Source organism: Chelon labrosus (genome assembly GCF_963514085.1).
Source record: "Chelon labrosus genome assembly, chromosome: 11".
Lineage (NCBI taxonomy): Eukaryota > Metazoa > Chordata > Actinopteri > Mugiliformes > Mugilidae > Chelon > Chelon labrosus.
The window spans coordinates 26,273,939-26,288,931 of NC_140344.1; the positions used below are offsets into that span (position 1 = coordinate 26,273,939).

Below are 14,993 nucleotides of genomic sequence, written 5' to 3' on the forward strand. Positions count from 1 at the left end.
TAGCCAGATATGTGTATCTATGACATGTTTATCTCTCTTATCCTCTTATCCTCTCTCTTCTTTCTCTTTTTCTGTCTCTACCTGGCCGGCCTTAGGCAGATGGGTCCCTACCTCCATATGAGCTTAGGGTTCTGCTCAAGGTTTCTTCCTGTTAAAAGAGAGTCTTTCCTTGCCACCGTCGCCTTCGTGCTTGCTCTGGGGGTTTCAAGACGGGTTTTGTAAAGCGTCTTGAGACAATCTGTATTGTTATTGACGCTATATATAAATAAAATTGAACTGAATTGAATTTTAACCCTTTTAACTGGTAGTTGCTGCTCTGTGGTGTCATTCTAACTTTGCGCTCTCATTTTAAATGTTTGTTTATTGGGTCACTTAAATTGGGATCTCCATCAGAACGATGCACGAAGGCTGTACACGTGCCCTTTGACTGATGAGGAACACTAACATCAGAAGGTCTTGACCTCTCGGGGCCCTTGCAGCCGTTCACTAATCCACACAAAGCTGCATCTTCTCCTCCTCACCCTGCCTCTCCCGCCTCCCCCCTTTTCCACCTCTTTTTTTTTTTTTTTTTTGCAGCGCTGAGGAGGCTCCAGCAAACCGGCCCGCCATAATGCATTCGTGATCACTGTAATTTCTCGGGGGGGAAAAAAAAAGCAGAAATCACCCACTGTCACAAAAGACGTGAAAAGTTCAGGTGCATAAGGATTGGAAAGTTACAGTGTTAAAATGTCCTATTGTGCTCTGAAATTACGCTGGATCGAAAAGTTAAAAGCTTTTGTTAAATGCCAAACACAACTGTCTGCAGGAGAGAGAAAAAATAATAATAAAAGATGGAGGGGGAAAATGCTAAAACAATGTATTCCTATTTACTCCCCAAGCTTTGAATAACCTTTTTCTAAGTGCCTTTTATATAGGAGCTTTATCAAGCCAATGGATTTCCTCTATACTTTTCATCCAGATGTCCTTTAATGCAAATGTTCAAATCTGTTGGTTATAATGGTGATAATAACAGCAATCGTGGAATTTATTCTGAGTATTTACCGCCGGGGGCATTTCTTTACTATCCCTCATTTCCTGCTGGACGCCGGGAAAGGGAACAATTTAAAGTTTTCAAGAAACTCTGTTTTAGTTTTAGGGGAAAGGCTGATGGTGACGAGAGGATGGAGTTAAGAGCAAAAATGTTGTTTCACCTGGAGGACGAGAAGTGAACAAGAGCAGGAAGAACAGACGCCATGCTTTTTGGGCTGCAAAAAGCATACGAGGATGAAAAAAGATCTTAAAATAAGCACTGTGTCTTCTGGTGGATAGGCTAAAAAGTGTATAAAAACACTCAGATGTTGACTCTCCATCTCCTCTCTACTTCATGGGCTGATGCTAAAAGCTGAGGCGAGTGTCCTGTGCAGTGAGCGGTTTATTAGAGGGAAAATAACAGAAGAAGAACAACCACCACAGGATAGTACAGAGTTTCTATTTTGAATTACTCCTGTGCGGGTTTTTATTTTTTATTTTTTCCCTGCCGCGGCGCACAAACACCTGCGTACGTGCGCACGCGTACAATTCGGAGGCAGAGGCCGAAGGCGTGCGCGCCAGAAACGCCGCACAAAAGACACACATCTCGAAGCAGAGGTTTAATCGTGGCTGAAAAGGAAAATGCCATTAGATTTGAAAGTGGATAATTTCACATTCTTCTCTCCATTCATTTCTTCATTTTTCTTTTCAAACTGGCCTTTTATGCCCACCACATGTGCTTTTATGGAAAATTACAACATTTAATCGAGAGTCTTTGGTCAGAGATAATTGCACAAAGAACCATTAGCAGTCTTCCAAGACCGGCGCACTCTGAGCATTTTTCTTTTTCTTTTTATAATGCTATTCTCGGTCCGTGAGAACATGCCTCATAGAAAGAGGATAATCATAATTTAATTATCTGTCATTACGGGGAGCAAAACGCGGGTCACCCCGGGTTCACGTGCGCTACGTGCTGTTATAAACAAATCAATTAAAGGAAATAGGCTAAACAAACAAGACAGTTATATGCACTGTAGGTACAGTGGCCAAAAGGTCTGTTGTTTTTCCCCGCCAGTTTAGTCAAAGCAATTATAATCATGTTCAAAGTTTTCTGGAGCACTCGTGCTCCTCACCTGCAAAAGCCACCTACTGATCAGCAAATTGGCACTTGAGCGAAATCAGCAGGTGTGCCACTGTACGGCTTTCCTCAAAATACAGTCCACTGCAATTACCCACTTAAAACTGCATTCAGTAAAATCCTACACTGGGATGCTCGGAGACGTATTCACAGTCTATTAGTTTCAGTTATTTCTGGGGGGGGGGGGGGGGGGGGGGGCGTTTACAATATACAGGTTAGAAAAACATTTTATTTGTCCATATACCGAGTCTATTTCTGTCTCAAACCAGGCCACGGTTTCTAAAATGCTATTCTCTATTCACTGATCCATTTATTGCCGTGTGTTATTTTCGCTTTTTTCTGCTGCGAGGATCTGAAATCTCCTCTTGCTTGACCAAACCATTAGGTACACAGGTGAAAACGAGATATCAGCTTTACGAAGGTTATAGGTAGGCTGTCAGTGTATATGTGGTGGATGATGTGAGCAATTAAGTTTGTCTTTTATTGTTAAAATAAACCTGTTTATTTAACTAATTACAATAAAGAATCTTATCTCGTCTCGTCTTTTCTTATCTCTTATCTTGTCTTATTTTAGCTTGTCTTGTCTCATCTTTTCTTATGTCTTGTCTTGTCTTGTCTTTTATTATGTCTTGTCTTGTCTCGTCTCATCTTTTATTATATTTTGTATTGTCTTGTCTCATTTTGTCTTATTTTATCCTGTCTTGTCTTGTCTTGTATTATCTCATCTCATCTTATATCCCGTCTTGTCTCACCTTTTCTTATGTCTTGTATTGTCTTGTCTCATCTTTTCTTATATTTTATATTGTCTTGTCTTATTTTGTCTTATTTTGTCCTGTCTTGTCTTGTCTTTTCTTATATTTTTTATTGTATTAACTCATCTTGTCTTATATCCCGTCTTGTCTCATCTTTTCTTATGTCTTGTCTTGTCTTGTCTCGTCTTGTCTTGTCTCATCTTTTCTTATGTCTTGTCTTGTCCTGTCTTTTATTATGTCTTGTCTTGTCTCGTCTTGTCTCGTCTCATCTTTTCTTATATTTTGTATTGTCTTGTCTCATTTTGTCTTATTTTATCCTGTCTTGTCTTGTCTTGTATTATCTCATCTCATCTCATCTTATATCCCGTCTTGTCTCACCTTTTCTTATGTCTTGTCTTGTCTCTTCTCATCTTTTATTATATCTGGCCTTTCTTATATCTTGTCTTGTCTCATTTTGTCTTATATCTCGTCTTGTCTCACCTTTTCTTATGTCTTGTCTTGTCTCTTCTTATCTTTTGTTATATTTTATATTATCTTGTCTTATTTTGTCTTGTATTATCTCATCTCATCTTGTCTTTTCTTATATTTTATATTGTCTTGTCTTATTTTGTCTTGTATTATCTCATCTCATCTTGTCTTATGTCTCGTCTTGTCTCATCTATTCTTATAGCTTATCTTATCTTATCTTATCTTGTCTTGTCCTGTCCTGTCCTGTCCTGTCTTGTCTTGTCTTGTCTTGTCTTATTTTAAAAGCAGGTTGAAATAGGGGGAACTGTACTTGTAGAGTTTTTTCAATACATTTCATCCAAGCATCTTCTTCAGCTCTAGAGACCGGTGGGGAGTTGGAGCTTTAATGGGAACATCTGTGGGTGTTGTCCACCTGAACCTCACATGATGAGGGTCTGTTAAGGACCAAATACTCACCTGTAATTGGAGGAATCTGTTTTGATCCAGTCTTCTTTCTCTAATGAACGGTACTCTAACGACCTATTATCAGCCAGAGACTCCAGTCTCAAGTCGTGAACGGGGGTGAAACTTCTTGGGGACAGATGTTCAGACTGTCTTGTAAATTGCGGATTACATCTCAGTCCACCTCCTCTGTTCAGAGAAGGGTTTTCCAATTTGACATAGATGTCTTCCTTCCATCTTTTAAACTATCCGTCTTTTCTGGATGGATGTTGTGGATATGGATGTCGTTGTCCTCAAAAGAGTGTCCTTTGTCCTTCTGGTGTCGGTGGACAGCTGAAACCTGGCCTGCAGAGCTGGCTCTCTGCTACTCAGTAACAGTTTAAAATAACAGAGGAGAGATGTTTAATTAAAATAGTGCTCTAAATTTGGAGGCTGTGGTTTATTGAATTGTACTGTGACGTACCGACACATGTTTCTTTTATTTTGACAACCAAATTTTAGTCAGTGGGCTCGGGTAAAATAAGGTAAAAACAATTTTGGGTTTAATTAAATTCAGTTTAAATCCTCCAAAGTAATAATAAAGTTAAAATGCCATGGTTCTGGAGCTGTTTCAATGTAAACTACACTGAGATTTAGTTCAGGGCTTCTATATAAGAATGCATTTATTTGCTGTAGTGTACCTAATGTTTTGGACAAGTGAGTGCATTTGGCCATTTGATTTAATTGTCCCAGGCTGCAGTACCACTTCTCACCTGAGGGGGAATAGCTGGCGCTGTTTAGAAAACGGCCGCCTCGGAGCGCCGCCGTTCTCTTCTTCTTCTGCGTTTCCTCCACAGTTCCCCTCACAACAAACACAGCGGCTCCTGGGCTGATGAGGACTTCAAGGCAGCATGATACGAGAAGAATAGTGAGAGGGAGCAGTTAGTTTTGGACTCATATTAAATAAATGAAGCCGGAAATGTGCTACTAAGCAGAGGTAGAAGCTGTGGGTCGGTTGCTAAGGAGCTGATGTAAGTTAGTGTCGAGCTCGTCAGCCAAACTTCACCGGTCTTGCTAACACAAACAGTTGAACTTGGTGAAATCAGAAAGCTTTTGAATAAAGGTCAACAAGTGAGTATATCATGTTATTAACACTATTTTTTATTATATTTAAGTTGTAATTAAAGTGAAATGGTTAATTAGCAAGTGGTACGTGTTCACAGTTAAAGCTGAGGCTTAAAATTAGCATCTAACGTTAAATTAAAGCAGAAATGCCTGTGAACAAAGTGCTTAAACATCCCTTTTGCTGTTAGCTTTTGTTTTCTTACTAATAAATCTGGTTGCTTTGCCTGTATAATCTATCTCTCCCTAATATCCTGCCATAGCATGGTTCATATGAAATGTAAATGTGCTTTTATAAGAGCTGAGCAAAGCAGAATCCTCAAGAATTGTTCAGTACTCTTTAAAATGTCTTTAAAAGATAGTTGGGTTCATTATTTATGGTGTAAATTAAAGATATCTTAAGTGTCCATTTTATTTAATGACACAACGTATTTAGTACACCAGTTACATGGCAAATGTTGCTGGAATCTGGTCACGAATGTCAGCCACTTGCAAATTGTTGATGGTTAATTCCTCCTCCAAGATCTTGGGTCGGTAAGGTTTTTATTTGGAAGAGTTAAAAAAAATTAATTTAAGAGAAGGAGATCTCATTCCACGTTCAACCATAGGTTTGTGCATTAAAAGAATATCTGTAATACCTTTAACACATAACCTAATGAGAACTTTCCAAAATATGCTTTTATTGTTTTTATTTGTCTCTTATGTTTCCTCCTGCAAAGACATCAGGAAAAAAGTCTGTCTGTCTTCTCACTTTCCACTGAAAACACAGGTAACAGAGCTGTGCTTGTGATGTAGTCGTTCGTACTTGCCGCTTGTCTAACTACCTACCGAGGAGGGGCTTTGAGACTACTCTGTAATGGCAGCGATGGACGAGGACACCCCGACCTTGAAGCCCAGACGCATCCAGAATCAGAACGTGGTCCATCGCCTTGAGAGGCGTAGGATCTGCTCTGGTCGCCCCGGAGCTCACTGGTACCGAGTGCGCTGCTTCCACCAGAACCTGTTCCCCAACTTCACTGTGGTCAATGTGGAGAAGCCGCCCTGCTTCCTCAGGAAGTTCTCGCCGGATGGACGCTGCTTCATCGCCTTTTCTTCTGACCAGACCTCCTTGGAGGTAAGAAGAGACTCCCCCCACCCCCACCCCCCTTCTTTATTTCCTGTCTACACGTTCCATTTTTTTGATTTGTCAAAATTAACTGACTCTAACTATCAAATTTACCTGAAACCAAAAGATGGATTAAAAAAAAACCAATGTTCCTCTTACAGATTTATGAATACCAAGGCTGCCAGGCGGCTCAGGACCTGCTGAGAGGTCAGGAGGGAGAGACTCTTCTAACGGCCAACGACCAGCGCTCCCTCAACATTAGAGGCCGCCTGTTCGAGCGCTTCTTCTCTTTGCTCCATGTCACTAACGTGGCCTCAAACGGAGAACACCTCAACCGAGAGTGCAGCCTCTTCACAGACGACTGCCGCTATGTCATTGTCGGGTCGGCCGTCTACGTCCCCGAGGAGCCACCGCCGTACTTCTTCGAGGTAACAACATCAACTTAGTACAAATTCAAAAGGAAAGCCGATATAAGTTTGCCTCCCTAAATTTGATTGCTGAGTCACATTGCTCCTTTCATCCATCAGGTCTATCGCAATAACGAATCTGTGACTCCCAACCCTCGGTCTCCTCTTGAAGACTACTCTCTCCACATCATAGACCTCCACACTGGCAGGCTGTGTGACACCAGGTCCTTTAAGTGTGACAAAATTATCCTATCGCACAATCAGGGACTGTACCTCTACAGGAACATCCTGGCTGTGCTGTCGGTCCAGCAGCAGACCATCCATGTGTTTCAGGTGAGACGGTTTCTTGTTTAATCTGCAGCAAATAACCATCGTGAGATATTATATATAATAATTTGCTGTGCTGTAATGTAGCCGCTACCCTCAACAAACACAGAAAAACTTAGGTATCGTCTCTTCATCTCTTCCTTCACGTATGTTTCAGGTGACCCCAGATGGAACGTTTCTGGACGTGAGGACTATCGGTCGGTTCTGTTACGAGGACGACCTCCTGACTCTTTCAGCTGTTTATACGGAGGCTCAGGCTGAGAGCATGCCCGGCTTCCCTCGCCTGTACACCGACAAAACTATCAACTCCCTCAAGCACCGGCTGCTGGTCTACCTCTGGAGGAGGGCCGAGCAGGACGGCAGCGCCACCGCAAAGAGGAGGTGATAAATCAGTCGGTTCTGTTTGTCCAAGCTCTCAAAGCCAAGTGTCTTCAGATGTGCCTGTCTTGTTATTCAAACAGAACAAAATCTGAAAAAGCAGCAACTCTCATATCTGAGAGGTTAAAAACACCAAACGGGATATTTTTGTTTAAAAAAAAAAAACAACAAAACTGTGCATAGAATTTCATGTGGTGAAAACCTTCACCTTCCTTTAGCTTGAACATGTTGTTTGGCTCTGTGACGTAGCTGTGATGGGTATTTTTTGTCATTTTATTGACCGCATTAAAGAAAACGTTGTATTCCTGGTGCAACTTCACCTGCTTCCAAGGTGCATGGAGAAGGAAAAGAAACTGTAGGAAGGTTAAGGCTCCAGCAGCACTTCTAGTATAAGGAACAACTTTATTGGAGCAACACGTTTTGTTTGGCTTGTGGCCTTCATCAGGGTCATCAAGAAACACGCTGCAAAGGACATTTTAAATAATATAGGAAGTAAAAAAAAAATGTTAAAAAACCTACACTTTAAGGTGTTTCCTGGCTGGTTTAATATTTATGTGGATGCATGTGATTGGTTGGCCTTGTGTCATACGACCAAGCCCACCTTGCAGGAGCCCTGTTGACTTAAATGACACTTTTTTAAAACCCTTTTTAAAATGGCCTTTGCAGCGTGTTTCTTGATGACCCTGATGATAGCCATGAGCTGAAACCATAGACTGTATATAAATATGGACAATGCGTCCCCACTTCCTTGCATTGGCCAAACTGACGCTATTTTCCCGGGGATACGGGCGGCACCATCTTGCGAGTTTGGCGCCAGAGTCTGATCAGTCTTCCATAATAGTAATGTTTAGTATTAATTCATTATTAAGTTGAATTTTTTGGCGGGGGGGTTTGCATGTCAGGTTTTTCCAGTTTTTCGATCAGCTGAGACGGTTGAGGATGTGGAAGATGCAGCTGCTGGACGAGCATCACCTCTTCATTAAATACACCAGCGAGGACGTGGTCACACTCAGAGTCACCGACCCCTCACAGGTAGCAACACGCACACACACAAATAGATCCCCCTAGTGTGAATTCCTGCCTCTTGTCCTCTTTGTTGCTTCCCCCCCGCCTCTCTCTTTCTGTCTTTTGTTGTTTGTGCTCTATAGCAGGAATTCCTCTTTCACGTCTCCAAGGACACGTTTGTCCTACAGATTCTATTCAGTTGCTGCTTCTCATTTAATGTGACAACAAACAAATCTAATTACGGTTCAGTTTAGTTTATTTACATAAAATTTCAATGGTTTCCCTGCTGATTAGACATTTTCATTTTACTGAAGAATATATAATTATTGTCATACACTGATCAGCCACAACATTAAAACCACTGACAGGAGAAGTGAATAACATTGACCATCTTGTGACAATACAACGTTCTGCTGGGAAACTTCTGGACCTGGCATTCATTGGTGTGGATGTTACTTAGACATGTAGCACCCACCTAGACCAGACCAGGCACCCCCACCCCATAGCAATGACACTCCTTGATGGCAGCAGCCATCCCCAGCAGGATGCAGCCTGACACAGGCACACACACACAAAAACACTTTAGGAACAACTAAAAAAAAAAACATGAAGAACAGCACAAGGTGTTGACCTGGCCTCTAAATTCACTAGATCCCAAACTGATCAAGTATCTGTGGGATGATCCACAAATACTACAAATGTTTTCTCTCCCCCTCTTCTTCTCTCGCAGCCGTCCTTCTTCGTCGTGTACAACATGGTGTCCACGGAGGTGCTGGCCGTCTTTGAGAACACCTCCGACCAGCTGCTGGAGCTGTTTGAGAATTTCTGCGACCTGTTCCGAAACGCGACGCTGCACAGCCAGGCCGTCCAGTTCCCCTGCTCGGCCTCGTCCAATAACTACGCGCGGCAGGTGCAGAGAAGGTACCGACTGGAGGAGCAGCAGCCTGAAAATTATAATCTTGAATTGAAAAGCGAAAAAGAGTGTATACATTAGAGGTTGAGTATAATTGTGGTGGCAAATGGCCGTCGGGATGGTCTCTGATGTCATGCAGCCAAATGTCAGGGAGGATTTGGAGAGGTTAGTCAGGAAGTGAACCTGAAGCAGCTGACTCTCTCCACTGCTACACCCTCAAGGTCGATGGGGGACCTCCTGTAGTCCACCATCATTCTTTGGTCTTGCTGACGTCGAATGGGAGGTTATTGGCTGTGCACCACGATGAAAGATCTCTAATCTCCTCTCTGTAGGATGTCTCATCACCGGCCGTGATGCAGCCAATGATGATGGTGTCGTCAGCAAATTTGATGATGGTGTTGGAGCTGTGCTTGGACGTACAGTCATGTGTGTAGAGGGAGAAGAGTAGAGGGCTGAGGATACATCCTTGGGGAGCGCCAGTGCTCAGGGTCAGTGTGGTGGAGGAAGTCCAGGATCCATTTGGACAGGGAGAGACTGATGTTTAGGTCCCTGAGCTTCATGACGAGTTTGGATGGGACGATGCTATTGAAAGCAGAGCTGAAGTCGATAAATAAAGTCCACGTGTGTGCAGTGCAAATGATACTTCATCATCCGTGGACCTGTTTGGCCTGTAGGCAGCTGCAGAGGGTCGTGTGTAGTGGGCAGGGAGGAAGAGATGTGAGCTTTGACTGTCCTCTCAAAGCACTTCATCTTGGTGGAGGTGAGTGCTATTGGGTGAAAGTCATTTAAGCAGCTCTTTTGGCTTTTTTGGTGCAGGGATGATGGTTGTTTTCTTGAAACATGCGGGGACCGTAGACTGATGGAGGGAAAGGTTGAAAATGTCTGTGAAGACATCTGCCAGTCGGTTTGCACAAGCTTTGAGTACACGGCCTAGGATGTTGTCTGGTCCAGGGGCTTTATGTGTATTAACTAGGGTGGGACTTGTTTAAAAAAAAAATTAAAAATCAAATTAATTAGAGGCTTTGTAATTAATTAATCTCGATTAATTGCATTTTAATCATATAACGATATTTGCCCCAAAAGGCAACATTTTTTAATTTAAATGGATTTTAGTGGACGACTGCATCAAATAATAGACACAGACATGAATATTGTAAACTCAAGCTCTTTTAACGTCTGGAAAAAATGCATTTAATTGCGTTTCAATTCAAAACAGTAGAAAAAGAACTGGCCAAAAGTTAAAGTGCCACTTTAGGTACTTTTAAAGAACAGTATTGACTTTAAATGGTAGATAAAAACAAAAAGAAAGCAGTTTGGGTCGCCGACACGTCTTGTCCGTACTCGGACCGGGACTGCTAGCGCTAACAGCTCTTTGCATTTAGATGGCATCTTTTTTTCTTTTTGCACAATTTTCACAAAACACCGCTTTTATCAAGGCTTCCATCAGGTATTTTAAATAAAATGTGTCTTCCATCAGTCCTAGCAGCGCGCTTTCATCCGATTCCTCCATTGTGGTAGCCGTTAGCCGAGCTCTGACGTGTGCATCAGTGTAATCGGTGTACCAGGAAATCGTGCACTGACAAAAGTTCCGCGTTGTTTGGAACGCAAACTGCGATTAAATGCGTTAATTTTTTTAACGTGTTAATTTCCTTGTAATTAATTAATCATAATTAACGTGTTAAAGTCCCACCCCTAGTGTTAACCTTTTTTAGACTTTTACACGCATTAGACCGGGTTACCTGGAATGGGCTATTGTCCTGGGCAAGAATGGGCAAGATCAGCAGCTATCGCCTGGAGGAGGAGAAAGAGGACGTAGTTTTAGGACTTAATCTGGATATAGAAGAGAGACATTAAGAGAAGTCGGCGTGGCTGGAGGAGCTGTGATTGAATTTGGTCATCCGATTCCCCAGTGTAGGTGACAAAATCCTCTGTGGAGGGGTGAGGCTGAAAGGGGAGGAGGTGGAGGGCTCGAGGAAGGAGGAGAAGATAAAGGATAGTTTGAGCGAGGGAAAAGAGCTCAGAATTGGATTTTAGAGTGGTGGAAATTGATGTCAGAAAGAGGGAGCGGAGAAATTGTAAGCTGGCGAGCGCATTCGGCAAAAACCAGATTTGTACCACTTACAAGTGGCGAGCATGAAGCCCAGTTCAGGAGGTTTCAGGCTGAGGGGAAACAGGTATGGCTGGAGATATTGCAGTGCAAAAGTATGTGAGAGTACATCTATTAAAAAAAAATATGGATGTAGAGCGTAAAAAGAGTGAAAAGGGAAAACAGACAAGGGAGAGTGAGACCACTGAGTCACGGCTGAGTGCTGCAGATGTGGAGTGAGAGTTGGGGGGTCTATAATTTAGCCAAGAATGTCTCACAGAGGTTTCTTTGAATGAATACAAATGCACTAAATGACTATTTTTAGACCGCTGTTGGATCAAATGGAGGTTTTTGAGCTCTCCACAGACACGGTGGAAATGAGGAGTATTGATGAAAAAATGAATCGTCCTAATGAAGATTGCCGCCAACGTGCGCTTATATACGCCCGCCTGCCTGTCTGTTTGTCTGTCTGTCTGCGCCTCAGGTTTAAGGACACCATAGTGAACGCCAAGTACGGTGGTCATACGGAGGCGGTGCGCCGGCTGCTGGGTCAGCTGCCCATCAGTGCCCAGTCGTACAGCAGCAGCCCCTACCTCGACCTCTCCCTCTTCAGCTACGACGACAAGTGGGTGTCGGTGATGGAGAGGCCCAAGACCTGCGGAGACCACCCCATCAGGTACACACCTATACTGCATTCATAAAGATTTGATAAATATCTTGTGAATGTAATGTAATAGAAAATAGGGAAACTCAAGTTCTGGTTATTAGCTTTATGCAGCTTTCAAAGAGATCTCTCGTGTCGTTATCACTGATCTGAGTATGACGGTCGGGCATTTGCCAGAGTCAGACAGCGAACGCGAGCAACTAGTTTTTATAGCGTGTCCCGCACCGTTGGCGCTAGTCACATCTCTGTCTGCAGCTTTTCTTGGCCGATTTCATCGTCATGAATTGGCACCGGAACGACTTAGAGAACCAGAACACAGGAGGAGAAGTGACGGAAGCAAACAAAACAATAAGATTCAAGGGCTCTCGGCGCCGTTCAGACCTTGCATTAACATCCGTCACAAGCTTCAAGTACACATCCAGGACACATTTGAGAGATCGGATCTCTCTTGGTTGCATTTGACGTCATTCGTTTGGTAGTGTGAACACACAATGAGTCACCTGCTCAACAGGGTGGTCTTTGCATTCATTCATAAAGAGTTAGCTGTTTACTAACTAAAATATGAATGAGTCTAAACAAGAATTAACTAATTACATTACTGAATATAACGTGTCGGCATGTGGTGAATTATTGATGTAACCATGTTGACGTATAAGGAGCCGCTTGTAGTTAAGTTTCTATTTCCTCAATAATCACGGTGTCTTTATTTCCCTTTATTACTGGTGCGTATGGAAGCTTCCAGGGTTTGAGTTATAGTCTGTAAGGGTGGAGATCTATAAATAATAACTCAGTGTGTGCGCCTGAGTCATGACGCACACACAAGAAACAGTAGAGATCCATTAGATTCCTGCTGTTACAAAATTATTCTGCTGCGCGAAACTGAGATCGGATCTGGAGACGCATCTAAACGCCAAGTGTGAACACAGGCACTTAAAGGTGGCCACTTGCGATCGGATTGTCCACAAACTCTCACAACAACATGGTCACACAGAATAAATAAACTGTAGACCAGCTGATCAGCACGATTCAGGAGATGTCAGCTCTGCAAAAAGTCCCAGGTAATCGTAACTCGACCTGAAGGATGAACACAGACTACTGCCTCCTCCTGGTATGAAGAGTCGTTTCCTGTCCACACAGGTGGGGAACTATCTGCATGGTTGTGATGTGTTCAAGTGCAACTCTTTGGTCCAGACACAGGAGATGCGAGGTGACGTCACAGTTGGCCTTCGTTGTTGGTAGTTCTTTGATTTTGGTCATGTGGAGTCATCTAATCATCTTTAGTTTTCATAACCGGTTAAATTCCAGTCAAATATTTAGTGGGCTACCTAGTTTTCTACATTTCAATGCGTTGTGCTTCCACTGTAGAGTAGCTTCTCCATCGCTCTGGATCAGGGTCTTCTGTCCTTTGTCAAGACTAATCAGTCAATTAGAAAAATCATTAACAGATTCATCAGGAGTGAAAATGATCATCAGTATCAGCCCCAAGTTCAGCCTGAGGCATCCACAGCTACGAGCTCCTCTGACAGGATCTACATCAGAACGGGTTTCTATCATAAGAATCCAGCAAGAGACTGGACTAGATGCAGAGTGTCTGTCTCTCACCCACCAGGTTTTACGCCCGTGACTCCGGCCTGCTGAAGTTCAAGATCCAGGCGGGTCTTCTGGGACGGCCGGTCAATCACGCCGTGCGCCGCCTGGTCGCCTTCACCTTCCACCCCTTCGAGCCTTTTGCCATCTCTGTCCAGCGCACCAACGCCGAGTACGTGGTCAACTTCCACATGAGACACGTCTGCGCGTGAGGAGGCTTGTGTGTATAAGCGGACTCTACAGGCCAGGCCGGCTGGGCGTCTGTGGTGACAATGCAACAAACATGTCCTCCATCAGGAGGCTCAAAACACTTTGTTCTGTTAGTCCCCCTCTCCTCCTCCAGAGAAATCAGCGGTCCTCTCCCTGCATTCTTCCTCTGATGGAGACCACTGTTCCTCTCCTCTTTCCCCCGCCATCACACAGTGGTCACTCCACCTCTGCCCCTCCTCCCCCTCAGCGAGAAGGCAGCAATTCTGCCTTTTCCCTTTGCCTCCTCTTTTCCCCCTTCCTCCGCAGAACAAAGAGGGGACCTGTAGGGAGGAGAGGCTGGAATAAGTGTAAATGGAGATGTGGGGAGAGTGATTGATGTGCGACGGAGGTGGGAGCCGTAGGTAGCCGGACCTCTTAGAAGGAACCAAAGGTGTTTTCTTTTTTCCTGCCGTGCACATTCATGTCAGAATTGCTCGTCCGGTTGGTCTGCGACCAGTTGTTCAGCAAACTTTCTTTTTCCTCACACCACGGGGATTTATTTTATATTATTTTTACAGTTTTTTAAAACATATTACTGTATATATATTTTATGACAATAAAATCATCTAAATTTTGCCTGTTGTGTGTGGATTTAAGTTTTTGTTCGTATATCAGAGTAGAGAGCTTCCATCTGTTTTTACTTTCTCATTGTGTGTGAGTCGTTTCAAGTAAAAAAAAACAAACAGTTGTAAACATCCTGTTTTTCATTTAGTATTTTGCATTTTCCCCAATCGATAAGACTTGTATCTTATCTGGTTCTTAATTAGCTGCATCTTAATGCCACGGGGGCCTTAAAATGGACCTGGAATTATGTTGTTACTCGTTTGAACGTCGCACAGAGAGCAGACAAGACACAGTGTAAGTGTCATCGTATTTAATTTGAATGCTGATCCCTGCAGTCTGTTCTCCTGCCGCGTATAGGATGATAACATCGTCGTTTTATACCGGGTCCATCTGTTCTCCGCACTGAAGCGCCGGACATCTGTTTAGCTCAGATGTGTCATTCAAAAACACATGCAGCTACAAACAAATCTACAAATATGCAAATGAGCTGACACCCCACCAACCCAACCACCCACCTACCTACTCCTGGCAACCACGCCGACATGTATAATAAACACAAAGATGCACACACCCAGGGCAGCTGCAGAGAGGTCACGGCAGTGTGTCAGCAGGTGCTGGGGGATTAAGTGTACTCCTAGCCTCTGGTTACACACCACAGTGGACATGGGAGGTTTGAGGGGTTTAAGGCAAAGGGGAAGACGGTATTTAGAAAGATAAAGGGAGCAGAGGAGTGATAAAACAGGTCAGAGGAAGGTAGAGATGAGGGAATCAGCAGTGTGGTTCGAGTGCAGTTTTATGCA

The 14,993-nt window shown here is 43.4% G+C and overlaps 1 protein-coding gene across 1 annotated transcript; it reads left to right on the forward strand.

Annotated features, from left to right (window-relative positions):
* The first annotated feature begins 3,647 nt into the window (after positions 1–3,647).
* On the forward strand, positions 3,648–14,205 carry det1 (DET1 partner of COP1 E3 ubiquitin ligase). The gene is made up of 9 exons (XM_084554720.1): positions 3,648–4,917; positions 5,678–6,022; positions 6,175–6,441; positions 6,541–6,753; positions 6,905–7,128; positions 8,028–8,157; positions 8,861–9,051; positions 11,614–11,805; positions 13,403–14,205. Exons 2-9 carry the CDS (start codon positions 5,765–5,767, stop codon positions 13,590–13,592), a joined length of 1,665 nt encoding a protein of 554 aa, XP_084410846.1. The 5' UTR covers positions 3,648–4,917; positions 5,678–5,764; the 3' UTR covers positions 13,593–14,205.
* The last annotated feature ends 788 nt before the right edge of the window (positions 14,206–14,993 follow it).